We start from the raw sequence: 27,979 nt of genomic DNA, 5'->3' as shown, positions 1-27,979 counted from the left end.
GGGGATGCGGGGTAAAAAAAAAAAAAAAAAAAAAAGAGATGAGCATGTGCATCGGATTCGGATGGAGTTTCACAGCTGGCTCTGCCCTGGGACTCATGACCTCCACCCTACACACCCGAGGGGAGCACGCCAGGGGCACTGTGGGGTGGGTACAGCATCGTTGCCTGCACTGACCACCCTGATACATGACAGCAAGAGAAGGGAGGAGCAGAAAGGGGCACAGAGCCAGCCTGGGGCTGGCCGGGAGGAGGATCAGGACCTTGGCAGGCAGCCGGGCCCATTGGAGGGAGAGCGCGATCGAGCAAAGGAAACTCTGGTAAAATTCTTATTGCCTTTATTCTGCCCATTGCCTCACAGAGTCCTGCCGGCCAGCACGCACCCACGCACGCATGCACACACTCACGCACACTCAGGCACGCCGGGAGTCTCTCCCTCGGCTCAGAGGAACCGGGCTGCAGTGAATCCTCGGGGAAAGAAAGGTGAGTGAGTCTTTTGGCAGCAATCACAGCGTGTGTCAGGAGCGGGGCGGCCGTGCTGGCGGCACCTGCTCCTTCTGCATAAAAGAGGAGGCTGGGGGAGCCTCGGCCCCCGGTGCAGCCCCCGCCCCAGCCCCGCTCTCCGGCCCCTCATGGGGAACGCGGCTGCTGTGGGTCTGGGAGCTGAGGGTCCCTGTGCAAACGTGCTGATGGCCTCGCTCTGCAGTCCAGAGTCGGCCAGGAGAACCAAGAGGGTCAGAGATGCGGGGCCAGGCGCCTGGTCCCCCTCCCTCCCCTTTCTGCTCCCTCTTATATCTTTTAATATCTCTTTTTTTTTTTCTCTTTCGCTTTTTTTTTTTTTTTTTAACCTAACTCCCTGCATAGTAAATCTCATGGGGTTCGGGTTCTGGCGTGCAAAGCCAAGAAAGGGAGCGAAGCCTTCCCTTCGGACATGTTCCAGTGCAGACCCCTTGGGCGTAGGGGCTGCCAGGGCTGGAGGAGAGGAGTGATTGTCTGCGGCCGATGGCCCCGGCCCTGACGCCGGCTCGGCATCCCCCGGCTGCTTCCATGTCGGGAACAGAGCTAGGGAAGGCTTCGGACGTGTCTGACGGACTCAGCGGACGGGTCAACAGTCTGTGGCCTTGGGAAGGGAAGTGAGGACTTGGGTTGGAAAACGGGGTGAAAATAAATCCAAGAAGCAGAACAACTCTTCAAACCGATGAGCACCGAGACAGGGCGGGAAGTGGGATGTGCCACCTCTGTCCCATAATCCATCTTCAATATGAAGATGCGTTGCTGCCTCGCCGCTCCAGGACACGGGACGAAAAGCTGGGCTCCCTCTCGGCACGAGCGCCTCCGATCCAGGGAAGGGTGTCCCATCCCGTCCCAGGCGACCATCCGAGGCAGAGGAGCGCCGTGTGAAAGGGGAAACGGGAAGCCTGGCTGCACCGCAAACTGAACCTGGTTGGCAGGTTCCCTCGGTCCATTCCAACGCAGAGTCCCCTGCGGTCAAACCTGCACCGGGAGCGTCTGGTTCATCTGCAACCTCATGTCCTGGATGCTGCTCAGGATCTTCTTCTGGTGCCCTGCTAGCGTCACCCCTATCCTCAGCAGGTCTCTGCAAGGAGAAGGTGAAGACTCAGCCCTCTGCCAGCAGCAGTATCAACACATGGCCCTGCCACATCTACCTGCTGCCAAGGGACCCATCTTCATTCCAGCCCTCTGCCAAGCTCCTGTGTCCCTCTACCACCACATGGGACTGGATGCTGAACCCCAGACCTTAACTGACATGGAAACGCCCACGCACAGCTCAGCTCTCCAGATGCTCAGGCAGGAGGAGCTGGCTGCCAGAGAGGTGAGGGACGACGTGCCACAGCCCTCTCCCTCCTCTGCAAGCAGGGACTTACTCTGCGGTCATCTGTGCCACCAGGTCAAAGGAGGCAAAGCCAGCGTTGACGAAGTTCTCCTTGTACCGTCCCATTTTGATGGCATCGAGCCAGTCTCCCACTGTGGTAAAGGTGGTGTAATCCGGGACAGTGCGGTCCAGGAGTGGCTGGGAGATGCTAAAGGGGGCAAGAGAGCCACAGGTCACAGGGAGCAGGGGACAGAGAGGTGTAATGGGAAGCTGGGGAGATTTCTTATCCCTGCCCTCCCACATCTCTTATCCCAAACACCCCAGTGTTCCTTGGGCTTGGAGGGAGTCTTGGCTGCAGGCAGCGATGCCACTGACCCAGACTGGACGCTGGCAATGACTTTCAGGCTGGCAGCATTGCGGATGAGCTTGTCCAGCGTGTTGACAATCTGTGCAAACTTGGGCCGCAGGTTGCGGTCCCGCACCCAGCAGTCCAGCATCAGCTGGTGCAGCGCCGTGGGGCAGTCCATGGGGGGCGGCAGGCGGTAATCCTGCTCTACCGCGTTGATCACCTGTGGAGAAATGCACAGAGAGGCAGGCTGTGAGCCACCTGGGCTCCCATGGGCAGCCCGTAGCTCAACACTCCCCAGGGAGCACTTACATCCTGGTTGGACATGTCCCAGTAGGGTCGCTCCCCATAGGACATCACTTCCCACATGACAATGCCGTAGCTCCACACGTCGCTGGCCGAAGTGAATTTGCGGTAGGCAATGGCCTCAGGAGCCGTCCATCTGATCGGGATCTTACCCCCCTGCAGGGATGCACAGCTCTGTTAGTCAGCACATTCCTGGGGTGTCTCCCCCCACCCCCTGACTGGGGGATCCCCCATGAGTATCCCATACCAGGGAGCTGGTGTAGGTGGGGTCAGCTGGGTCATCCTCCAAAAAGCGAGAAAGCCCGAAGTCAGACACTTTGCAGACCAAGTTGCTGTTGACCAGGATGTTGCGGGCAGCCAGATCCCGGTGCACATAGTTCATCTCCGAAAGGTACTTCATGCCGGCGGCGATGCCTCGTAGCATCCCCACCAGCTGGATGACCGTGAACTGCCCATCATTCAGCTGCCAGAGGAGAGATCAGAAGGGTTTGCAACACCCCAAATGGATTGGGAAAGGATCCCAATGTGCTACCACCACCTTCCTCCTTCCTAGAGCCACCCTCTTCCCCACCTCACAATGTCTGTGCACAGCTTAGCCCTGAGGATGCCAGCACGACAATGCAGAGGAACGCGGGAGGAGGGTCAGAGCTGCTGCCCCCCATGTGCTGCAGCCCCCAGCCCAGGGCAGGAGGGGACGGATGCTCACCCGGAGGAAGGAGTCAAGTGCACAGTTCTCCATGAACTCTGTGATGATCATGACAGGGCGGCTCTTGGTCACCACACCCTCCAGGTGGATGATGTTGGGGTGGTCGAACTGGCCCATGATGCTGGCCTCGCTCAGGAAGTCCCGCCGCTGCCGCTCTGTGTAGCCCACCTTCAGTGTCTTGATGGCCACGAAGATCTCACGGCGGCCAGGCAGCTTCAGGCGCCCACGGCACACCTCGCCAAACTCCCCTGCGTGGGGAAGGGGAGAAGGGGGCAGCACGGTGAGACACACAGGCAGGATGACAGGCAGCGGTGGCAGCAGCTGCTATGCCTAGCTGTGGGACTCACCTGCTCCAATGACCTCCTCAATTTTGACACAGGAGATGTCAATCTCTTTGGCAAATTCCCGGACGGCTTCGTTGGGATCCTCATAGGTGAAGGGGTCAATGTAGACCTTCATCCCAGGGGCAACTGCGAGGGCAGAGGAATCATTACCGGGAGGGACACAACACGGGTGACAGATGCTGAGCCATCCTGGCCAGCTGTCAGTCCCATGCCTCCCGGTCCCTGGCTACCAAAGGCTGCCTCCTTGCCTTGTGCATGGGACAGGAGTTGGGACGGGGCAGGCAGAGCCTGTTTGCTGGGCTCTCACACTCACCGTATTGCTGCAGCTTCTCTGTGTACTCGGGGTCCGTGCTGTTGCGTTGCTTCCTGCCCAAAGGAGACGAGAGGAGGTGTTCAGTAACCATCCCTTTCCTGATGGGGCAAAGACATTCACTGCCAGCTTCCAAATCCCAGCACAGATGGCGTATGCCAGAGAGCTTCCACTCCGGCAGCCCACGCGCAGAGCCATGCCTCTGCCTGAGGTGCGATGGGAGAAGATGGCCTAGTTGTGCTGAGGGAGGACGGCAGGAGCCTGGGCAGAGCCCCAGCTGGTGCTGGGGAAGCAGAGATTCACAGTCCTCCCCCAGGACCCACACAAGGCAGGTCCAGTCCTTTGCTCTCAGACTGGAGCTGTCAGAGCTCTAGCCACACACAAGGGGGAAAGCTCTGGGGCAACCAAAAAAGCATAGGCAACTCCCAAACCCAGCTCTGTATCTCCAATCCCTGCAAAGCCAGTACCTGAAGCAGACGATAGCGATGATCACCACAACAATGACAAACAGCAGCCCTGCAGTGGCTGAACCCACGATAAGAGGCAGCTCCTGGAAAGTCTTGCTAGTGGAGCCTGATGGAGGCAGAGGCAGGAATCAACACCAAGTTGGGTCAGGAGCACACACAGGAGGGCTGCAGGATGGAGGCAACCCAGTTCTGGTACCTACCGTCCTCCGCAGTTGTCTGAAACTCCGTGGGGAGGCTGTAGCGGCCGTATCCAGCCACTGTGCGTGCCCGGACCTGTACCATATAGCGAGCATTGGCCTTCAGCCCGTCCAGCCGCACTGAGTTCTTCTGGCTGGTGACCGTGTTGGCAATGCCATCACTCTGGCCTTGCTGTAGGGGAGACATGTGGGTGTCATCTCTGCAAAGCAATCCCCCCTTTGCTGGCTCCCACAACCCCCAGGCACGATATCTGCAGGGAACTCCTTGGCCCAGCGCTGACAACCAGCTGGAAGGGCTGGAGGAGGGGAAAGGCCATGCTGCCTCCTGCTTTACCTTCTCCGAGTACTTGATCTCATAGTCAAGAATGATGCCGTTGGGTCTCTCCGGGGGAGTCCATGACAGCGTCATGCTGTTCCCGGTGCTGCTGTGCAGGTGCATTGTAGGCACAGCAGACGGGGCTAGGAAAGAGGGCAGGGGAGGAATGAGCCATCTCTGCCAGGCTCCCCCCTCCACCATCCCACATCAGCCCTCTGCCCAAGATCTGCTTCAACAACCTCAGTGGAACAGCATGGAAAAGCTTTGAGACTGGCCTCCCATGAGTCTCTGTAGGGATGTGTGTGATCCCACCATCTTGCAGCCAAGGTGATAAGGGACCAAGGGGAGCATCGGAAATAGTGCCAAGGTAAGGCTTCACCCCACGCCTAGCTGCAAACTCGTCTGGAGAAGTGTCCTGCCAGCCCAAACTGGGGCTCCCTCCCCTCCTCCACTTGCCAGGAGCTCCACGCTCCACCCCACTGACGAGACCCGTGAAATCAGATCAGATCAGAGCGCGGCGGCTGGAGATTACCAGCACGCTGGAGCCGGGCCAGAGCGGGAGGAAGGAGGGAAGGGCAGAGCAGTCAGCTGGCTGAGAAGGTTTGAGCTGGTGCTGAGCCTTCCCAGGCCCACAGGGGAGAAATCTCATTTCCTTCCTCCTCCCTTCGCAGCAGGCACATCTCTGAGGTAGGTCTAGGAGATCCAGAGCTCTCCGGAGCATCTGCCAACCCTGCCCTTCTTCACCTGCATGCGTTCTGATCTCATCTCCTCCAGGGACACATGTTAAACAGAGAGGAGAATTTATCCAGAGGATTAGATGCAGGCGCCAAGAGACAGTAAGGTGGCAGCACAAAGGACCACAGCCTCCAAGGCTGTCAGCAAGAAATCCCTGCTCTGCTCTGTGGCAGAGAGCCAGCCCTGCTCCCCATCATCTCCACTGACCTGCCTGGTTGGTGGTGATGTTGACGGAGGCAAAATGGGGCGGGTAGGGGCTCTTGTTGGAGATGCCGTTCACAGCCTGGATCTCGAAGGTGTACTGGGTGTGAGCCATCAGGTTGCTGATGTAGATGCGCCGCTCAGTGAGGCCGAGCTGGCGCGGCACGAACTCCACGTTGTCATCGCAGCGGGTGCACAGGCGCCGCTCCACGCTGCACTTCTTGCAGATGATGTTGTAGAGCAGGTCATCCCGCCCGCCCGTGTCCTGTGGCTCACTCCACTCCAGCACAAGCGACGTCTCATTGACGTTAGAGATGACGCTGCGAGGGGCAGAGGGGACACCTGCGGAGGGAACGCGGGGGTCAGGGATGGTGTGTCCCTATGCCTGGCTCACAGTCCCCCCCACCCCGGGCATGGACCCCTGCTGCGCCCACACGCCCAGGGCAGGACTCACTGGTGCAGGCGCTGTCTGCGGGGTCCATGTCCGCCCGGAAAAATCCGTTTCGACACGTGCAGACTGTTGCTGCTCCAGAGGTGGTCCGGCTGTTGGGAGGGCAGGGAGAGCAGGGACCTTCCCCCTGCTTAGATTTGAAGGTTCCTGGGCCACATGCTGGACGAAGAGAAAAGAGACCTGAGTTATAAGGTGCACCCAGAAAACATCCACCGTTCCCCTCAAAGCTTCCTTGCTCCATGCCACATCTCTGATTAGTGGCTCGAGGACTACAGGCCACCTACAAGCCTTCCCACCGCCATCAGCTGTGCCCAGGGACATGATGTCCCTGGCTGAGCAGGGTTGGCTGCTGGCACAGGCACAGCTCTGCCCAGGAGACGCTGTGCTGGGGCAGCCAGAGATGGGAAAAACTGATCACCAGCAGCTGTGTGGGGACCAGGGCAGGTCCAGCCAGGAGAGCACATCCCCAGTTTTGTTTCTTCACTGCACTTCCCAAGGGTTTTGCACACATTGGCTCCCCTTTCCCCAGCTGGTTTCCATGCCCGGCACCCTCCATAGGGTCAGCGATCCATTTGCTGGGGCTGGGAAGGAAAGGACCCGTCAGCCCTGCCCGCAGCAGCCCTCGTGAGAGGCCTCTGCAGCCCCAAATGCGGCTGCTCAGCCCCAAACACTCTGCCTGGAGCTCTTCAGCCACTTCTCAGCCCTGGGGTGGTGGCACCTCCTGAGGCCGGCTCAAGTGGAGTGCCAAGCGAGATTAAAACATTCCTGCAGGTCCTCGGCTAAAGAGCTGCTTCAGCATTGCTGCCACCTCCTGCCTCTGCGTCCCACCAGGGTCCTTCAAGGAGCCACAGGTCCTGGGATCCGGCCCGGCTGGCACCATGGGGCGTTGGTTGTAACGAGGGGCACGTGAAAGGATTAACAGCACTTGAGCCAAGGGGCAGAGTGGCTTCAGGAACCCGACCTGCACCTTGAAATAGCCCGATTTATTGCAGTGCTGCCCCAAGGACGCGGGTCCTGTGTTTTGTGTTTGCAGCTGGCCAAAGTGGCGAGAGACCCGCCAGCACCGGCTCTGCTTTGGCATCACCCCGTTTGCCACGGCCCAGGTAGCATCAGCACCGACGGCCACGGAGCAGGGCACATCCTCCCTGCTCTGCTGGGGTCTGGGCAGCTCCTGAGGGCACGTAACCATCCCCGCAGCCCTGTCTCACCTCCCGCACGTCACTGTAAACAGGAGGAGGTTTCCTGGTACCTCACCAGGCCGTGGCAAGCGGAAGTTTCCTGCTATGAGGCATCTCCTGACAGCCTCCGTGGCAGTTTTCCGGCTGGTTGCAGCCCCACGTGTGGGGTGTGGAGCACTGATGAGTCACGGGCTGCTGGGCCGGCCCCATGGGGACCCACACACAGCTCCAGGGTGACGTCCTGGACCCCTGGCTTGTGCAGACACCAAGCAGCAGCAGCCCCAGGGGATCAGCCCCCCTGCATCGCAGTGCTGCCGGGCAGGGGGCTGTGCAAACAGCCCCATCCTAGGGGAGCACCCCACAGCCGAGGGGGGGACCTGCAAACCATACACTTGCCAGCCCCCCTGCCCGGATGGACGGCAGGAGCTGCTTCCCGCTCCCAGGGTGTGAGCCTTCTGGCGAAGAGACTTCTCTTCGGGCGGAACAAGACTGGCCACATCACTTGACTTGCTCCAGCTCCTTGACCTGAGTTCACCCAGCCCTGAGGCCTTCCCTCGGAAATTAAAGCTTAGTCCATCCCAACTGCGCAGGCTGGAGGGCAAAGGGGTGCGCTGCCTTGCTCCTCTGCGAGTCATGGAAGCCCCTGGAGGGCAGATCCAGGGCTCCTGTCCCCCCAGCCCAGGCCACCCTTGCCACCATGAAATGCAAAGACGTGGACAGCAGATGCCCAGAGGTAGCGGAGCAGTCTCGGCACAGGCAGACCCACCCCAGCTGGAGTCCCGGGCGGTTCAAACTGGGTGGATGCAGATTCGCACATAAGGAACCAGATTGCTGAGGAATGAGAGATGACTGAAACCTCTTGGACAAGAACGCTCTGGGCTCAGAAAGCTGCCAAACATGCTTCGGTTATGGACAGGAGCCCAGATCCATCAGGGACAAAACCCCCTGAAATAACAGGCATGATGGGGGCGAGCAAAGCTGGAGCAACCGGGGCTTTGAGAAGCCGACAGCCCAAGTGTGGCGGCGGGGGACAGCGAGGTGCTGTGCAAAGGGTGCAGGAGGGACCACGGCGCTTGGCCTCTGCGCACTCAGCGCCAGCCAGTGCCCGGTGGGTTACGGGCATGGAGGGGACAGTGTCTTCCATGCTCCTGGGCACAGGAGGAAGGGATGGGCAAAGGTGTCCTTAGGCAGCTGCCTGCCACCCCACAGGAGTACCCAGCACAAGGGATGAAGGTCATTTCTCCTCACGCCACCCCGGCAGGACAGGCACGAGCTACGTCTCAGCTCCATTAAGCTGGGGAAGAGTGGGAGAGGGATCGAGGCCCAGAGGCTCTCCAGTGTTTAAGTTTCAAACCCCGCTTAATAAATCAGAGCATAAAGACCTCGGTGGCAGCATGACAGCTCTCAGCCGCCACATTTGAAGGCTGTAACTGAGCTGAAAGCTGATCCCAGGTCCCCGGTGGATAAGCCGCTGTGTCATCTCTTCTCTGCAAGAAACTGCCTGTACAACAACCACCGTCTTGGCCGGTGTGCCAGGGAACGAGCCTGGGAGCTCCGGAGCAGGAACGTGACTCCATCCAGCCCAAGCCAGGGAGCTGCGTTCCCCTCTCCCCATCGAGAGGTTTGCATAAGCACTTTTCCTTCTGAAGTGTCCTCAAATAGAATAATAACCCTAAACCTCTGCACACAGATCACATCTGCTGGTGCCGGGCCATGGCCACCTCCAGGGAGAACATGACAGTCAGTGACAGCCACAGGATAACAGGTCAGGGAACCGAAGCGGAGCTCCCTGCTCTGAACAGGAGCCACGGGTTTGATGGAAGGAGACAGCGGGGACCGGCTGTGGAGGCGATTTATATGAGGTGCAGGAGGGAGTGGGGGCTGCAAAACTGCCCCTGGACCCTCCATGGGGCATCACACACCCAGCATGGCACCCACCACTGGGATTTTCACCTCCGGGCCTGATCCTGCCTCATGGACCTGCAGCACAGGGCTGGGAGAAGAGGAGGGCACTCTTCCCAAATACAATCTCCACCCCGGTGAATAAAGTCCAAGGGAGGGGAGCCGAAAAAAACACCGAAATAAAACCCTCCTGGCAGTACAGAGAGCAGTGACTCATCCCGCAGGCAGCCTCCATTACTGCATGGGATGCGGGTAAGCAGAGGCGAAACCCGCACGCATCCCCAAAACTTTGGGGTCCCCTCCCTTGGACAAACGAGAGGGGGAGGGATAGCCCATGGCACATCAGGAAATACCAGGCCCAAACTATCCTGTTTCAGGTCTCGACCAGTTTCCCATGCACACAACGCTATTCCAGCATCCTTCCAGCTATTCCTCTCCCAGTAGGACTGATGCAGAACGCCTCACTTGAGCTGAGATAAATGAAACCGATCACATCCCTTTGTCCAGCCACCCTGTAATTTCTTTAAAGGCAGCAATCGAGTTTGCCTGGGACGATCTGTGCTTTATGAACCTGCACGGCTCGCTCCCTTCCTGCTTTCGTAAGCGGCTGCAGATGGATTAGAGCCGTGGAAGCAACAGCCTGGCTACAGCCGAGGCGGTAACTCTCTTTTTAAGTCTCTCTTAAAAGGCACTTGATTTCTTTTCTTTTTTTTTTTTTTTTAAAAGTCACCCTTTGGGTGGAAATATTTCACACTAGCGCAGTCCAAAAGTGAATGGAGTAAATTTGAAGAGGATAGGAGGGAAAGAGCCCTTAGGAGATTGAACAGTGGCATCCAAAGAACAGGCGGGAAACCAATTTTTTTTTAAGCGGGGGGTGGGGTGCACGGAAAATCAATAAGCAAAGCTGCCTCTCGAGCCACAGCGGGTCACAGGCAGGACAGCAGGGGCAGATTTCCTCGACCGTGGTACAAGTAACCCATTGTGGAGCTGCCTGGCTGTAAACCCGCAGCTCTGCGCTGCCGAGCTGCCTTTGATCTGGCATCCCGGGCAATTAATCGCAGGCAGTTTCACTTCCTGGGTTTCATGCAGCAAGCCCGTGTTGCAATGCAAAGCTGCAAACAGTTGGCAAGTGCAATGCTTGCTTGGCATTTTTTTTTTTTTTTAAATTCGGGTGATGTTTCCATTAGTCACTGATTGCAAAGGAAAATTTATTTTTACAAAGATCCTGCTTTTGGCCCCAGCCTCACCTGCTATCACTTATAGATTGCACCCAAATGGACAGCGCCCGCTGCCATCAGAAAAGGGACATTAAAAAGGCTGAGAAATGGGTTGGAGGAGAGCACGGTGTCCTGCTGTGCATTGTCTCCCCAGGTGATTTTCTGGTTTGGGTGTCCACTGCCCCACACAGCCTCAGTCCCCCTCCCACGTGGGGTGCAGGCTCCAGGGGTGCCATCACCCCTCTCCAGGACCCCAAGTCCCCTGAATTACTTGGGTGCTTGCAAACCCAAAAGAGAAGCGATGGGGCTAGGGGAAAGGCTGAACCTTGGGGACTGCAGGGCTCGAGGCGAAGGCAGCTCACCCCTGTCTGCGGAGGCATGCGGAAGCCTTCATCTCCCTCCCCAGCCAGCTCCTCTTCCTCCAGCGAGAGCTGCCTCTGCAGCTCTGCGTGGCGGGGAAACGTGTGGGAAGCGGCACAACCCCCAGAAGGGCCGTGTGCTAATTAAATAAAGATAATGAGGCTGAGAATGAAATGCCAAATCAATGCTGTGGCAACTCAGGACCGGAGCGCCAGATACCAGCCTGGCGTGTCGCATTACAAAGCATCCCAAAGAAACTGCCTTCAGCCGGGTGGGATGAGCCCTCAGCTCCCGAGGGACCGAGATCCAAGCTGCATTGTAACAGGTCTGAATGCGAGGTCTAATCCTGGCTCTGGATGGAGATAAAGAGGAGGAGGAGATCTTCAAAGGCCACTGAAAGTCTAGGGAAAGGGGGAGATTTACAACAGGGCTTATCCCATCTAAGCAGTAACTAGGTATTGTTATTTATTAAAATGCCATCTGGTGCTCCGGAGCGCTCCTCGCCTGTGCAGTGAAGCCTCGGCGGGCTCCCCGGGGTGGGAGTGCCGAAATCCCAGCTCTGCAGGGCCACATCCGCACCACTCTAGATGCTGTGGGGGTCCAGAGCCTCCTCGGTGGAGCCAGGCTGCCGAAATGGGGTAAGGGAACATCCAGCCGAGAGCAGAAAAGGGAGCCGCGGCTCTGGCTTCTCCCAGCCCTTCTTCAGATGTTTCCACTTAAAACACACGATCATATGGCGGAAAATCTGATCCTACAAGCGCAGCACAGCTTTCCCAGAGAAACGTGAGGACACGGCTGCTTCTGCCCGGCGAGAGGGCAGGCTGCCGGATGGAGACGTGCCCGCAGCTCAGTGCGGCTTCCCAACACGCTGGGGAGGAATCCAGGGCTTGGGGGTGGAAATCAAAGGCGCTGGGAGAGCCGTCTGCCTGTCTGGGGGGATGCAGAGAGGGGACTCGCCCTGGGATGCAGCAATGCCCTAAACCCAACCCTCGGGATGCCCCCACTCAGCACAGCCCAGATGCTGGCTGGAAATGGTGTCACTTTGTGCCCAAACCCCATTCCCAGCTGGGAAAGAGCAAAACACCCCATACAGTCTAAGATCTAAGATCTCCCGGCCCAAGCAAGAAGGAAACGAGCTCCTCAGAAGCAGGGACCCCAGCACATGCTTTTAAGCACGGGCAACGATAGGTGCCTGGCACCAGTGTCTGTCTGCCCTGGGAGAAGCCAGATCAGCTGCTCACAAGACTGATGCAGTGGACCGGGGCCACGAGCAACCTGTCCCCAAAGTCGGGGCTGTGCTGGCACCAGCATTACGGGAGGCTCCGGTCCCCCAGCAAAGCCGCAGCCTTGTGCAGGCTGAGCTCTCCCTGACCGGCCACAGCAGCACAGCCGACAGCTACGCAGCTCCCAAAGCCACAGAGAGGCCAGCCTGGCCCAAGCCCCATGTCACGGGCCATCCCAAACTGCATCGCCCCTGCCAAGAGCAAAGGGCCGGCGCCAAGCATCCCGTCATCGGCAAGCACGAGGCATCCAGCGCTGGGGGCCCAGCCAGCGTCCTGCTCTCCACACATTGCCTCCAGCCAAGGGGAGCAGCGATCTTTCTGCCCTAAACCCAAACCACCCCAGGGCAGGGTCCTGGGTGCCAGAGACAGCTCACAAGGACAAAATCACCCCAAGGGAAAACAGCATCAATCTGGGCAGAGTTTTCCTTATCAACATGCCCAACTTGGGGTGAAACAGCAACACCAAAGCTGTTGTGGGAGAGCACGGCAGCTGCAGGACACACACAGGGCTACCCTGCCATCCAGGACAGCTCTCCATCCCCAGTATCTCCGTGTGCAGGATGCTCTTCCCTCCCGTCCGAGCAGGGATGGGGAGCTGTGGCTCCCGTGCCTTCACGCTGCTCCCCACTCTCCCCACTACAAGCCCTCAGCACTGGCAGCGTGCATCCGCAAGCATCTGCGTGGCTTCTCCCGCAGCCAGCACTGCGGGGCTCCGCTCACCACCGGGGTTTCCAAGCGCCTCTGCACAAGCAGCAGGAAATCACGCTTGCCTGGAACAACCGCTTGTCCCAGCCATGAGCATCACAGGAAGGAGAGAGGGGAGACGCTGGACACGGCAGGGAAGCAGAGAGGGAGGTTTTGGTACCGCTCAGGGGATTAAACGTGCTGGATTTGTGCTGAGGACCGTGCCTTGAGCCGTGGCTCCTAGTGAGGAGACACATCCTGCAGAAGACAGCACTGGCTGACGGTAACCAGTGTGTCACAGCAGACACCACACCAGCCTGGACCACCAAGGCTTTAAGGTTTCCAGATGCCGAGTTAAGCTGCGGACCAGTCCTCTGAGATACCACACTGCTCCCTCCTCAGGGAGCCTACCCAGCTCCCAAACCTCCGAAAACAGACCGAGCTCAATGCAAAACCACCTCTTCTACATCAACGCATCTGTGGGGAGAAGGGCCACGGTCACACCGCAATGCACGTACCTTGGCACTGGGTATCCTTCATGGTCGGCTCGTATCCAGCAGCACATGTACACGCTCCCACAGGTACCATCCACTCACCATCCCCGTTGCAGTACAGCTTCAGGGGTACAGACACCTCCACCGCGTTGGGGATGCAGGTGCCCGGCGCGATGACCAGAGAAGTGGGCTCAGCCCCGGTTAAAGTCTCCGGGAAAATAGCAAAGCCAGCAATGGTGTTGGAGCACTTCTTGTAGAAAGCCCGGACGGAGATGAGGGACATGCAGGCTCCCAGGTCCTGGAAGGCCAGGTAAAAGCCATTTTTGGAGAGAGGACCAAAGCTGCGCACCTTGGTGTTCACACGGCCAGACTCCAGTTTGGAGAAGCTCTCATCTGGGGCAATTGTATCCACTTTGATATAGGGGTTCTCCATCCAGAAAGGGCTATTTGCAGAGGCAGAATCAGTATCCGACTCATAATAGAAGAGGTTGAAGGTCTCTTTGCAGGAGCCGGGGATGTTTGGGATGCTGTTGCAGTCCCGCACAGTGAACTTGAGCTCCACATAGACGCGCTGGACGTCCTGGCGGTGGATGAACTTGGTGCGAAGCCAGTTGTTCTGGTTGGCCTCCCGCACGTTGCACACCTGGTACGTGCGGATGGGGTTCATGGCCTCATCGTAACCGCTGACTTCTTCCCACTGCAAGTGAGAAGGAGCAGGTTAGACCCCCAGCCAGGGAGATCCGTGCCACGGACACATCACAAATGGCACAGGGTGAGGGGACCAGGCAATAGTCAACAGGGAAGAGAAGCAGCTGCACCTCTACTCATCCCAACCCTCCTGGTCATTACGGTGACTAAGAGCAACCCGGGCCAGGGACCACAGTGCTCCTGCTCCGCCAGCACAGAGTCAGGAGGAGGTGGTTTCACGAGGTGAGAGGATAAGCACGGGAGGGAAGGAGGAAGATGCAGCCAGCTCTGCAAAGGCACTGGCGAGCAGCCGTGATTCCCATGGGGCTGGGGCCAGCTGTGCCCTTCAGAGGTTGGGACCGGGGCTGGCTCCAGACTTACCCCTGTCTCCGGATGAGTTGTCCATTGCAACTCAGAGGTCACCCACTTCGTGTCCATCAGGGTCTCTGGAGAGAGAGGGAGGAGAGAAAGAAGTAATTGGAGATGGAGGCCAAGATTAGAGGGGAAAAAAAACACAGGAGGAGTGGGGGAGAGGAGAGCCGAGACTGACATTTCTGTGGAAAACAGCAACTTGGGGGGTGAGACATGGTGGGAGGAGGAGGCAGCGGCGCAGACAGACTCCAGATTTCTCTTCTCCGGTCAGGAGAACAGGAAGAGCGAGGTGTCCCCGGAGAGCTGTGCCTGAGCAGGGAAATGGCAGGACAAGGAGCCGGCCAGGTGGCGAGGGGGGAACGGGCTTCCAGCCCCGGCCACCAGCGTGGCCAGCACGGGGGGATGCCAGAGGAGGAAAACCGGGTGCCCCTGTCCACACCCTCCCCCTCCACTTTGGCAGGGCGCGTATTTACTGTGGCTGGGGTTGAAAGGGCCCGTTCCCATGACAGGGCGGTGCGGGCCAGGCAGGTTTATCCAGAGGAGGAGGGACTGGCAGGCTGCTCTCCCAGAGACGCCCCACATCACTCATTTTACAAGAGGGGAGAAGAATTTGACCGTCTGGCCAACATTCCTGGAGCAGACTACAAGACAAACCACCCCAGCAGCATTCCCCAAACAGCCCCAGCCCCAGCCTTGGGGGAGCGAGACGCTTGTCTGGGAAGAGCTGCAATTGCAGGCAGCTGTCGCTAATCCCAGGAAGAGCCGTGCGGCTCCGTGCAAGCACCACGCACAAAAACCGGGAGCGAAACGCAAGGACAGAGTACAACGATGCTCCGGGGCTGGTGCCAATGGCCCCTCTGTGGGCTGCTGGCTCTGCAACCCCCGCTCCATGGATGGCCCTGTAGGCTGTCTGGAGGGGAGCAGGCACCCTCAGGGGCCTCTCCTGCCCATGGGGGTCTAGGGCAAGCGGGGGTGCAAGCACCACAGCTGGGCAGCAGCCCGCTGCAGACCCTGGTGTGCTCAGAGGGGCTCCAGTGCCAGCCCCAAGCAGGACCAGCTCCAAAATGCCACCTGCTGAGGGCATCACTGGCTGCAGGCACAGCCCCATCCCAGACCCCATACAGCTCCCCAAGGATGTCCATCCATCCCTCAGCCTACCCAGCCCCGAGACACAGGGCAGGGAGCCACGGCTGTCTCCAGCCCCCAGAGCTGGCAGCAGGCTGGGAGCCGCTCACTCCCAACATCTGGGGCACAGGACATGCTGGGGCAGCTCAGCCATGCCAGGCACCATGGCTGAGCCCCAGGAGTAAGAGGCAGTTTCAGCTTCTTTCCTTCCATCCCAGGAAAACCACAGGCTGTTGCGGCCAGGGAGGAAGCGCGGAGGAGGAAGGAAATGTTCACGTGTCACAGGGTTTTGGATGGAGCCTGGCTGGAGGTAAACAACTTCCTCCTGCGTCCCACCCCGGGAGACCCGCCAGCAGCTCCCGAGCCAGCACCCACGGACGGGCCAGCAGCACAGGCTACAAGGGCCACTGCAGCACAGATAAACAAGCACATTCGGAGACACGTGGCCTATCCGACGCATCTCGCTGTTTGCCGGGATCCCAGCCTGGCCGGTGAGCCTGCTCCGGCCCAGGCTGCACGCATGGAGCAAACATAAACACGGTCCTGCCGCGGGCTGGTGGCACTGGCAGCGGGCACACCACTGGGGACAGAGCAAGGAAAACTCCACATGGTGCCAGCTCCCCAGCTGGGAAGAGGGTCGGGGGACAACATATATAGCAGGAAGGACAAAATGACACTGGCTCTTGTTTGCAAAAAGGAGCACAGAGGTGGTTATTGGGCAGTAGTTATTTGCTATTTCTCAAAAACACAAATTAAGGGCACTGCCAAAAACAAAGGGAGAGAAAGGAAGGAGCCCTCTGCCAAACAGGTAATGCAAGGGGACTCGTGACAACAATGTCAGGAAGGCCAGGGCACGGCATGCACAGGACAGGGTTGGGCATCCATGGGGCAGCTTCTGCCCAGTCTCAAAGCACCACCTGCCCATGGGATGCCGCAAACCACCATCCTGCTCCCCTCCCCTTCTCCACAGCATCGGCTACTGACCGCCGACAACGGCCGAAGTGCGGCTGTGCACGGCCACGAGACGTCCCCGAGATGCTGCTGCGCTCCCCAGACCCCTGCACTGGCGTGGCTCCCCCCGGTGCCGGACCATGGGGGAGCGGGTTGTCAAGCAGGGCCACCCGCAACCCTCCAAGGGACGGGTCCTGCCCTAATAAGGACGCAGTGGTGCCGGCAGGGGCCCGGGGCATGCCGTGCTGGCGGCGGAGCAGAGCCAAGCGTGTGCTCGGTGCTGACAGCACCGGGCTGCCAAGTCCCGGAGCAGAGACCCTGCACGGGTCCAGCAGCTGGGGGGGTGTTTCTGCAGGGGGGCTGGAGCCGGCGAGAGGTGCGGGGAAGGGTGAGCTGTGTGCTCATGGATGGGGCCAGTGCGGATGAGCAGCAATGGCAGTGTGTCAGGCCAGGGAGATGGGGACACAAGGATCTAGGGGACGGGGTGTGCCACGAGCAGGGCAGTGCATGATCCAGTCACGGCAGAGCCAGGCTGGACCCGACCCTTTAGGCACCCCTGCTCCTGGGGTGGGAGGGGAGCTTTGCTCCCCAAATCTGGCCAGGGTGTGCTGAACTCCCCTGCCAGCCCTCACGCACACAGTCCTTTCCATGCTGGCTTGGCTCCAGAACAGGGTGGACGGGCAGCCATCCCCTCCAGTACCGGCCTGGGGCAGAGACACAGCTCGGACAGGAGGCTCGCTGCCTGCATCCTAATTTGGCAGCATCTGCCATCTGACCGGCAGAGGATGGAAAAAAAACTGACAGAGCCAAGCTGGCCACTGGCGCAAGAGCCATGTAAACCACACAGAGAGCAGGGAGAGAAACAATAAAAACAAAATCACTGAGCAACTTAGCTAAAGGAAACGGGCTGAGCATGGAGGGCAGTGGGGCTTTCCTGCAGCCACAGGATCGAGATGGGCCAGGTGGGGTCAGGAGAGCTGCCCAGCCCTTTGCAGCCCACCGCCGGTGACAGTCATGGGCAGATGGCCCCATGGGCTGCTGCGCTGCCTGGTCCCAGGGCCACTGTGCTAAGCGAAGCTCACCGCAGCCAAGCCACAGAAACCCCTCTCTACCCTTAAAGCTGCTCCTGCCATCTCGCAGCATCCTGGCACCAAACCTGTGTCTTTCCTCCAGCAAACACCAGGGCACGCTAAGCACTGACTCCCCACAAAAGGGCATGCACCAGCAGGGCTGGGGAGACGGGCAAGCCCCAGATTTCGGTGGTTCGGGAGTATCCGGCTGCTCCTTTCCTCCGGCATATGGTGCCAGAGATGGGTTCAGAGGCAGCACTGGCAGTTTCCTGGCTCAGTTCAGGTTTGCAGGTGCTCTGGAGGGACGTGAATGGAATCAGGGCTGGCCGAGCAGTGAGTCAAAGCCACCTCAATCCCACATGCCACAGCGAGAGCCTGGTTCCATTAGTCAACGGGAAATTGGCTCCCAATTTCACCAGCTTGGAGAAGTCACCCTAAGGCTTGCTTTATCTCTGCAGTGCTGGGGAGTTGTCCTCTCCTTACCTTCAGCTGGGCAAAGGCAAGGGATGCAACAGAAGCCTCACTGTGCTCCAGTGAGGGCAGCAGGTCACGGTAAACCCCACATAAAAGCAGGATTTCCATGGCAGAGTTGAATCCCAGGACAGGGAAAGAGTCTCACTCCTTGGATGGGGCTACGCACATTGCTTCAGCTGCCTCCTCCCTGCCCTGCAAAAACCTCCTTCTACACGTACCCTGAGCCACAAAAACAAAGGTTCCGCTGCCAGCAGCTCTCCTGTCACCTCTGCAGAGTCCCCAGCAGTTCAGCAGGCGTTTGAAGCCCTGGCGAGGACCCATCTGGAGCTGGGGACCTCTTCCTCCCCACACAGGGGCTCAGGAATGCGGTGTGCATGGTCTGAGGCCAGTGAAAACGTTTGAACTCCCCCCTCTAAGAGGCCCAGAGAGCCCGTCTCGCGCTGCTGAGCGGCAGACGTGCACAGCAGCGACGGCTGAGCCAGAAAGTGGGGGGGAGAAATCAAAATTCCTTCAAGATGAAGCCACTGGGGAAGACTCAATCGTCTCCACTAACCGGCTCCGATTTGAACGCTCTTGCCTTTGAACATGGGGACCGCCAGCTTTTATCGGGATGTGCTGGCAAGGTAGGACGCCAACTCCTCACCCTGATGAGGAGAAGGCAGCTCATGCAAGTCCAGAGAATCCTGGAAGAAGGCAAGGGAGGAAAGTTAGTAAAGACGCCCACGCAGCCTCGCCACAAACAGAGGAACCTGTTCTGCAACGTGTCCATGCTCTCCGGCAGCCATGCAAAACTCAGCACCATGTTTGCAGGAGCCTGGTGTGGGGTGAATGGCCTGGCCTGGCTGTATGGCCAGGCTGCACCACTTGCCCCACACTGGGCTCCTGTAGCCAACACCGAGGGCTGAGCCATTTGCCCCAGGACATGGCTTGGCTTCCACCGCAGCAACTGCCAGATGCCTCTCCCCCTTGCCACCATGCCATGCTCCTCTGTAGGAAAAGCAGCTTGTTTAAGGATGCGCTTTCAGTCTTGGTGACTGCCTGCTAGTCAAAAAGCCACCAAAAGGGGCATCTCCCTGCACATTTTTAATTTCTTCCTTGGTTTTGGAGATAATTACGGCAGGAGCGAGTGGTCTTGCGTGCTCCCCATTCAAGCACCTATTAGTACAATTAATCCCAGCACCGTTCCGAGCAGTGGCATAAAGGGCCTTTGGTGTAAGGTCCTTTATCTGGGAACAAAGAGCTGCCTGTGGGAGAGAACCTGAGGTTGCACTTTTCCCGCTGACGAGCGTTTCACGCACACAAAAGCTGAGCCACACAGAGCGCCCTGCGCCAGCTTCAGGTCTGGGAGACCCCGTGATGCATTTTCCTGGAGCACACTGCCCACCTGGCTCCCTCCTCCTCCTCCCAGAGGGTCCTTCCTTCTCTGCCCCCAGCCAAACCCCATGGCTGCCCTGCTCCTGGGCAGGGGACAGATCTGCTCTGAGGCCAGGGGACTCTCTGCCTGCAAGGGGAAAGCACTTATGTCCTGCTCACCCCATGGCAGAGCGTGTGCTCCACGGATGGGGCACCCCACAGATGGCAGCTTTGGAGCTGTTGTTCTGGGAGGTTTCAGCACCCAGAAGCCCCTCGTGCCTGAGCTGCCCTGTGGAGAAGGGAGGCTCTTGCTGATACAGCTGAGAGCCAGGAAAGCAGCGAGGAAGACTGCAGCCAGGGAGGGAGGCAGGCAGGGCACCCACAGGGCTGGCAGCACCCAGGGTGGGCAGGGGGCACCCACGGCGGAGGTGCCGGGCACAGGGTTTGGGAGCCTGGCAAAGGTGCCTGCAGATGCTGTCTGCCAGCTCCCTCTGCAGGGACGGGACTGGCAGCACTGCTGGCACACAGCGCAGCCCAGCACCCCCCAGGGAATCCCGGCTCTCCTGGGGACCCCCGCATGCCTAAGCGTCAGGAGCAAGGCTGGGGGGCCATGCAGGGTCCCACCCTTGCCCTCCCCAGCTGTCAGGCCGGGCACGCCAGGGGCGGCGAGGTTCTGCCCAAGGGAAGGGCTGGAGTGCTCCCTACGGCCGCCCACGCTGGGAATACGTCCTTACGCTGAGCAGGGCGCCTGCTGCTCCCCAGCACTGAAAGAGGAGACACGGGGCCACCGTGGGAGCTGACCCCCACACCATCCCTGTCCGGAGGGACATGGGGGGCTTGGACCGCCCAAGCCCACCAACACACGCTTGCCCTGGGGTCCGGGGTGAGCTGATGACTTGCCAATGAACTGGGAACAAAGGCAAGAGGGGGGAAAAAAAAAAATGGGGCCTGTATCACAGCTGTGGCCCTTCGTGCCAAGGGCGTTTGGCCCATCATCAAAGGGGATCGGATTTGCTGAGGCAAATGATGACACATCCACTTCAAGCGGGGCAGGTTCTGCCTGCTGCTGGAGGCAAGCCACCGGAGTGAAGAAGTACTGTGGGCACTTAATAATAGACTCATTATTTCTGCATTATGGCAGGGCCCAGAGGCCCCAACTGAGATTAAGGCCCCTTTGTACGCACCACACACGCACACACAAGGGCAGCAGTCCCTGCCCCAGAGAGCCCGGCCAAGGATGGGCAGCACCACTGGTCCTGGCACCATTGTTGGTCCCAGCTCCATTGGCACCATGGTAAAGTCGCAGCAGAGCCCGAGATGCCAATTCCAAGGATGCTCCAAGGATGCATCCTCCGTTTCCCAATCCCACACCTGCACTGGCGTATAACAACCTCAAGCAGGGAGACATTCCCGTGACTCCGAGTCATCACCTGGCGCATTTCCTTCACAGTCCCCCCATCCGACCCCAATGCCCTGCACCTTCTGGATCGGCCGATCCAGCTCCTGGATGACCGGGAGCTGCCTGGCACGCAGGATGGAGGGGTACGGGAGCGCTCCCTCCCTCCAGCCCTGCCCATCGCCCACCCGTCGGTCACTAACTGGCTGAAGAGGGTTTTCCGGCTGTGTGCTCCTCGCCAGGAGCTGTTTCCTGACGGCCGCGAGACAGACTGAAGCATGTGAGAGGGGACAGGTGCCAGCTCTGCCAAAAGCAGCTCAAGTGGCAGCGCCTGGGATGCAGGGAGGGACAGGCGGTCGCTTCCTCCCGGTCACGCAACCGTGTCGAGCTGGGGAGGGCAGATTTCTGCCACCAGGCGAGCAGGGTTGTGCCAAGCCAGGCTCCAGCACTCGCTGGCACCCATGCTGCACCCCCTCCAAAGCACGGTACTCAGAGCTTTTGCAGGACGGCAGCCTCCTGCCCTGCAATCGCACGCCAAGGACATGTGCAGCCCGCTGCCCGAGCCCTGCCAGGTCCTGCTGCCAGGCCCTGGTCCCGCAGAAAGGCTGTACCGACACCGGAGAGGACGTGAGCCAGCTGCCCGAGTCCAGCCCGGCACTGCAATTACTGTTCTATTAATACTACGGGGATTTTGGATGTCAGAGCCCAGTGTGCCACGGCGGGGTCAGCTCAGAGCTGTCATCCCTGCCCACGCGGTGGATGTGCCCCGCCGCTCGCTGCTTCGGCTCACCCAAGGGAAAAAGCTGATTTTGCTCTGCCGGGCTGTGGGCAAGGGGAATAGACAGACCCCAGGGACAGCTTCGCAGCCCTGCCTGCTGCCAGGCACACTGCTGGCCCGAAAACAACTGCTGCCCGCTCGGGACAGGCATGTCCCTGCCCGGCCCGGGGGAAGGGGCTGCCCGCTGCAGCTCCTCACCATGGGCTACCGTAGGACAACGTGACTAGCCATGCTGAGCAGGCAGGAGAGATTTATAGGTCATCATCCCCAGCAGGAACGGCCATGTAGCCACCCTCTGCTGCCACATAAATAACTCATCCGATCGGGAGATGCCAGACCTGTTCGAGCTGCGAATGCCATCGACCGGGACGTAGGCAGGAAATCAGCTCACAAAACCACCTTCGTTTCCAGGCCCTGCTGTGACGGGGACACTCCTGCTGCCTCCCTCTGCGGCCCCATTGCCCTGTGGCTTCATGGGGCAGAGGTCCCCATGTGGCCACCAAGCCGAGCCGGGCTGGCGCGGGCCGATGGAGAGCCCCAAAGTCCCCGGGGGAAGGAAGGGAACATGGTCGGGGCTGCAAGTCTGCCTCCTCAGGGCAACCATTTGTGGCAGGCTGAGCTCCAAAAGGCCCCTCTCCCCACTCCAGCTCAATTTTTTTTTTTCCCCAGGTTGTACTTTTGGAAAGAGCCCAGGGAAGGAGTAATGATATTAAAAAACAAACAAACAAACCAAAACAAACAAAAAAAACCCCACCACCACCACACCAAAAAGAAAACAAAACCAAAAAACTCAACAATCCATCCCCTCCCCAAAAAAGGTTACTGGCTGCACATCCAAAGGTTCGTCCCACAGACAGGCGGTTCGGCTGCCAAGCTCCAACCCATCCCGGCAGAGCCGAGTGGGAGTTTCTGCCAAGATCTCCCTCCTCTCTCCTGCCTGGGGCAGTTACCCAAATCTCCGCGCTGCTCTCCACTCGCTTCCTCGGCTCTCCTCGAGCACCGAGCCCATCTGGAACTGCTTAAACCCAAATATCGCCCCCCCTCCCCTGCCTCCCCCACCCTCAAAGTCAGATTCTTCCAGAGTTAAAACAAGCACAGAGTCAGGAGGGGGTGCCGGGCCGGGCTGACTCGCTCCTTCATTTCAGTTTAATTTCTGGGGAACTAGAATAAATCTGTTCCTGGCGATCGTTCAAGCCCTGCACATTTTTCTCATTAATAAAAAAAAGGCCTTGGATCGCACGCTACGTGTGCGTGCACGCCCGCCGAGTGCCCCCCGCTCGCCCCACGGGGTCCCTCCCGCACCCCAGCCCGCGCCGGGCAGGCGGCCGAGCACCCAAGTGACAAGCAGGACCAGTCGGGGGGGGAAACATGGACTGGTGTCCCCTCCCAGAGACAGGTTTTGGCAGCCCTGCATGACAGCCACACCTCGGAGAGAACAGGGAGGCCCAAATCCGTGCCCCCCCATTCCCCCTGCAGCTGCTGCCGGGCAGGAAAGCCCTGGGAGGGGGGGCTCCCCTGGGAGGGGCAGGGACCCGGGGAGGGGATGTCCCCGTTGTCCCCCCTCTCTGGCATCGCAGCCCCCGCGGGGCCCCCAGGGCATTCCTGGGGAGGGGGCCGGGAAACAGGTGTTTGTCAACAGCTCCTGCCACATGCGTGAGAAACACCAGGCCCCAGCAGCACGGAGCTTAGTGACGGGCAAAAATAAAATAAAAAGAGCCCTCCTCAACAATCCCCCCCTAGCCTGGGACCCCCGTCCGGCACGTGCTGGCACACGCAGAGCGGCCATGGGGCCGGCGCTTGGCCCGGCCGCCACGCTCCTGCCTCTTCCCAAGATGGCTCCCCTTCCTCCTCAGAGGGGCGGCCATGCGAAGCCGGCTCTGGGCTCACTCCCTCCCTGCTCGAGGAGCATGGGCTAGCGGGTTTGGCTGTGCTGAGTGGAAAGCGGGGTGCCAGGAGAGGGCCGCAGCCCCCCTGCAAATGGCAGCGCTGAGCGAAGGGGACGTGGCCCTGCTCCTGAGCTTGGCCCCACAAAACCTCCGCGGCTGCACCAAGGGTGGGCGATGCCGAAGCCCAAGTGTGGGACGACCAGGACTGGCCGAGAGCCACAAGTGCCAGACCTGGCCTCCGCAGGCGGGACACCCAGCCACCCTGCAAAATGGCTCCTGCTGGGCTCCCCACGGAGCCGGCATGGGGCTCAGCTCGGCGAGGGGACGGCCGTGCCGCGCCACCAGCCCCGCCCCAGCCTGAGCGCAGGACTGGTTTTTGAGCAACAAAAAAAAAACACAAACAAAAAACCAAAACACTAATTCAGATGGGACTGTCTCAGCCAGGTGGGAGTGCCACTGCAAAAGGCTGCCTGGCCTTCAAGATGGCAGGCTTGTCCCTGGGGGCATGGGCCTGTGCCCGGCCCCCTGCAAGGAGCTTCACGGCCGTGGAGGGACACCCCCATCCCCACTGTCCCCCAAATGCTTTGCCTGGGAATGCGCCTGCTCCAAAAGCGATGCCAACTTGTTATGGCTTCGACCCTGGGGAAGCGCAGGGCGATGGCAGCCACCATGCCCAGCACAGCTCAGGGGTCAGTCCCCGTTTCCTGGGGGATGCTGGCACCCGCCCTGCCACCTCCACCAGCCAGAAACAGGGATCCCGACGCCGGGGCCGCCTTGGTACCCTTCCCCCAGCGCGGCTCCCAGGCAGAGACGCTTAATCCCGACAAACCAGTTTGACTCAGCACAACAGGAACAGCTACAATTTAAAAAACATGCAAGTCTGTGATTCAGATTGCTCGGGCTGTTTTAATTAAACGCCAAGCTCCCCTGCTCCAGTGGCAGCAGCAAACGGCTCACGGAAAGAAAATGCAACAAACTGGTTTCCCCAAATATCTCTCGCAGTAAGTCATCACAACAAAACAAGGAGTTTCGGTTCATTCCTTAAAAACCAGAGGCCGCTATTCCCAATTGCGAGGGCCGGGCAGGCATGGCCCCCGCAGCCGCAGCCTCACCGGCTGAGCCATATGTCGAGAGAAACACGGAGCTGAAAACAGACCCCGGCACTGCAAGTTTTCCCTTTCCCCGGCTCTCCGCATGCTCCGCTTGACACAAAGGAAAGCCCTTCTCCCCGCCTCGGGAGCTCGGATGGGGCGGGCTTCCTCAAACTGAGCTTTTAGCAAAGAACGAGAGATTTAATGAATCCAGCGAGCACTGCGAAGCCCCGGTACCTGCTTTCCCTCGGAGCCCTACCCCAAGCATCGATAAAACAGCAGGGCTAACTTCCCCCCGTCACCCCGCCGAGAAACATGCCATTTCAGTGAAAAGTAATTAAACAGAAAGCAGATCTCCCTGCCAAGAAAATACCTGGCAGTTCCAGTCCAGGGGTCAATTAAGCAGGGGTTTGCCGCTGCAGAGAGGAGCGCAGTCAGCCTGCGTAACGCCTGGTGGGGGTCTGGGAGCCGCGAACAGGCAAAGCCCAGATGAGGAAAATCCCCCCTAGAAATCCTCCTGCGTCAGGGTAGTTTGGGTATTTCACTAGAGCCTGAGTTGGCTCAGGGCTGCACACAGGAATAAGATGCCTCTGCGGGGGGGTCCCTGGGGTAGCTCATGGGAAACCCCAACTTTAAACAGAGTCCCATGGCCAGAGAGGCTGCTCGGGGCAGGAGCGAGGCAGCAGGTCCCAGTCCCAGCCCACCCGCACCCCCGGGGCGATGGGTAGAGCAAGCCTGCAGACATCCACGCTCCCTTGGGCCGGGGCATTTTGAAACCCACGGTTTTATCCCCAGATGGTCGACGAGGGCCTTGAACGCAGCGCTCCCCCCGCTCCGTTTCACCACGTCCGTTCCCCGCAAGGCCTCTGCTCCCACAGCCCTGCCGGCACAAACTCCTCAGCTCCGACCCCTGCATGGGAGAAAGGGTCTGCTGTTGCCCCCAGATAGAACATTCCTTCTGCAGCCGGCCCGGAGACTGCTGAACCAGAGAAGAAAAACACATTGTGACTTCAAACAGACCTAGCGCACTTACAGGATCTGGAGAGAAACCATTTTCTCCTCGGCAGCACAAAGCCCTCACTGAGCTGCTGCCGAGCGCGGCTTTTCCCCTCCACCCCCGTGGGGCCTTGTAAAGAAACCCAACTCCCTGCCATCCCCCCGGGGAACGGGCAGCACTGTCCAGCCCCAGAGCCCCCTGCACTTCTAGCCAGGCACCAGCTGCCAGAGCAGCCCGCTGTCCCCTCCGAGGGGACAGCAAGGTGGCTGGGTCCAGGGACCGCTCGCTGCCGTTGTTGTCTACAGGACGTGTGCACAGATTTATGGCCATGCCAGATTTATGATCAGCACTAAAATATCCAAACGAACGTGCACGCTAGATTTACAGTAACCGCCCGAACGCGCCAGTCCCCGTCAGGAAGCAGCGTCGCGAGCGGCCAGAAATGCCCAGCGCAGCAGAAGTGCAGGAGCTCACTGAGCCCGATACGAACAACGGCTTCCTAATGCTGGGCAAGTCAGAAATCTTTCCCGGCCCAGCTGCAACTTTCCTTCCAGCTCAGACAAGAGTGAAGGAGAAAAGAAAAAAAAAGAAAAAAACCAAGAAAATCCCAGGGGAATCAGGGCCAGCCCCAAAAATGCTGGGTGGCTGCCATCCAGCCTCGAAGCGGTCCCATGGGGTTGGCACCCAGCTTGGCCCTGATCTCCTCGGGCGGTGTGTTTGGCCCCTGACCCCTCTGCACACTCAGGAAGCTGAGAAAACCCAGTGACTCCTCAACACGAGCTGTTTATTTTCTTTCTCTCCATCCGGCTCTTCACGCCGTTTCATCCTCGGGTGGCAGCGGGAGAGAGGCCGGGGCTCCCTGCCTGCCCAGGGACTGGTGGGACAGTCCCTGGGTGATGCACGCTGGTGCTGCCAGCCCCCATGTAGGCTTTCCTTCCCCAGTTCCCAAACCGCTGATGGGAAGTGGGTTGTGAAGGGCTGCCCGCAGGCATGGGGCCCCGCTGCGCTCCCTGCCCACAACTCCATCCTCCTGCACATCTCCAGCGCACAGGGCTCCTCAGGGCTCTGCCCTGCACAGCGGTGCCTGGGTGCTCTCGAGCCTCCATCCCGAGAGGGCTGGGTGCAGGGAGGCTGCTCCTTCCCCTCCTGCCGTGGGGCTCCTGTACAGCCTGGAGCTCATGGACTGAGCAGGCCCACAGCTCGGTTTCCTACGGCGTACAAAGAAAAACGATTTTTAAATTTTTTCCCCTTTAAAGGGAAAAAACCCCCAAACACAAACCTATGGAGATAGGGTGAAATGAAACACAGGCAACAAGCAACCCCCCAAACTTTCTGAAAAGCCCAAAGCCGGAGGAAACACGTCCCCCCAACAACCGGCAGCGGGGAAGGGCTCCTGCCCACCGTCACGCCCCGGTGCCGCAGCCCAAACTCGGCACCGCGGGGCGACGGCAGCGGAAGCCCGAGCACAAAACTGCCTCCGAACACACAAAAGCCCCCACCGCCTCCCGCCCGGGCAGCGGCTTCGGTTACCGGACGCCGGAGCGTCGCCGCCCCCGGCGCTGCCGGCCGGAGCCACGCACACTTCGTGCCGAAACAAAAACCCGCCCGGGCCCCTTTCCTCTTCCTTCTCCCCGGTGCCCAACTCGTCCGCCCCGGGACCCCCCGGTTCCCCAGCGGGGCCAGGAGCCGCTTTTCTCGCTCAAAACCGGGGGAGCGACGGCGCTGCCCCGCGGACCGGGATTCCCCCCCGAGGTGGGGGATAATTCAGCGTCCTTTTCTCCCCAACTCCACCGGAGCGCGGGGGGCTGCCGTCCTCCCCGCTTTCTCTCCCCCGCCCGCGGGGGCGGCCGAGCCGCGGAGCGCGGCCCCGCTCGGGGATGGATGCGGCACGCGTGGCCACTCGCCCCGGCGGTCCCACGCCGGAGCCTCGGGGGTTAAGGCGGCGGGCGCGGCGAGTCCTGCCGGGGAACGGACGGAGCCGGACGCGGCGCACGGACAGTCCTCCGGCGGCCCCACCAGTTCTGGCACGCCGCGAGCTTCCACTGCAAGAAATATTAATTTTCCAGCCCTCTCGGTCGTGGCGAAAAGCCTCGGAACGTGAACCGTGTATCCAACGAGGCGCCGCTCCCTGCCAGCAGCCACCGGCCGCGGCGCCGGGCTCGGTTCCACGGGGCGTTGACTCTGAAACCTACTGAGGGCGGCTAAGCGCTGGGAACGGGGTTGGGGCGCGCTGCGGCGGCGAGCTCCCCGCGGGGACAACCAGGCGTCCGCGGCGCGACGGGTCGAGCCGAGGGCGGACGTCAACGACGCCCGGTGGGCCGGGGACACCCCGGAGGATGCGTGCGTGTGTGCGCGGTCGGCACGGGCCCCGGTGCGGAGGGCGGGCACGCCCGCCCGGTACTCACCCTCCAGAGCGCGGCGGCCGCCGGGGAGCAGCAGGAGCAGCAGGAGGGGCAGCAGTGGCGGCGGCGG

At 60.0% G+C, this 27,979-nt stretch overlaps 1 protein-coding gene across 2 annotated transcripts; it reads right to left on the bottom strand.

Moving 5' to 3' along the window:
- Nucleotides 1-8: 8 nt before the first annotated feature.
- EPHB3 (EPH receptor B3) lies at nucleotides 9-27,979 on the bottom strand. Of its 2 annotated transcripts, none has more exons than XM_065640522.1 (16): nucleotides 27,913-27,979; nucleotides 14,396-14,460; nucleotides 13,352-14,024; nucleotides 6,213-6,368; nucleotides 5,765-6,100; nucleotides 4,841-4,965; nucleotides 4,510-4,678; nucleotides 4,310-4,415; nucleotides 3,846-3,943; nucleotides 3,536-3,658; nucleotides 3,189-3,436; nucleotides 2,730-2,945; nucleotides 2,489-2,638; nucleotides 2,206-2,399; nucleotides 1,883-2,038; nucleotides 9-1,593 (listed from the first exon to the last, which is right to left on the bottom strand). In XM_065640522.1, exons 2-16 carry the CDS (start codon nucleotides 14,450-14,452, stop codon nucleotides 1,485-1,487), a joined length of 2,916 nt encoding a protein of 971 aa, XP_065496594.1. In that variant the 5' UTR covers nucleotides 14,453-14,460; nucleotides 27,913-27,979; the 3' UTR covers nucleotides 9-1,484. The 2 variants fall into 2 exon arrangements, with proteins under 2 accessions (XP_065496594.1, XP_065496595.1); XM_065640523.1 differs by having other exon boundaries at nucleotides 3,846-3,898.

Source organism: Caloenas nicobarica, chromosome 8, assembly GCF_036013445.1.
Source record: "Caloenas nicobarica isolate bCalNic1 chromosome 8, bCalNic1.hap1, whole genome shotgun sequence".
Lineage (NCBI taxonomy): Eukaryota > Metazoa > Chordata > Aves > Columbiformes > Columbidae > Caloenas > Caloenas nicobarica.
Note: the sequence above shows the minus strand (reverse complement) of the source record. Positions and strands in the feature narration are given on the sequence as shown.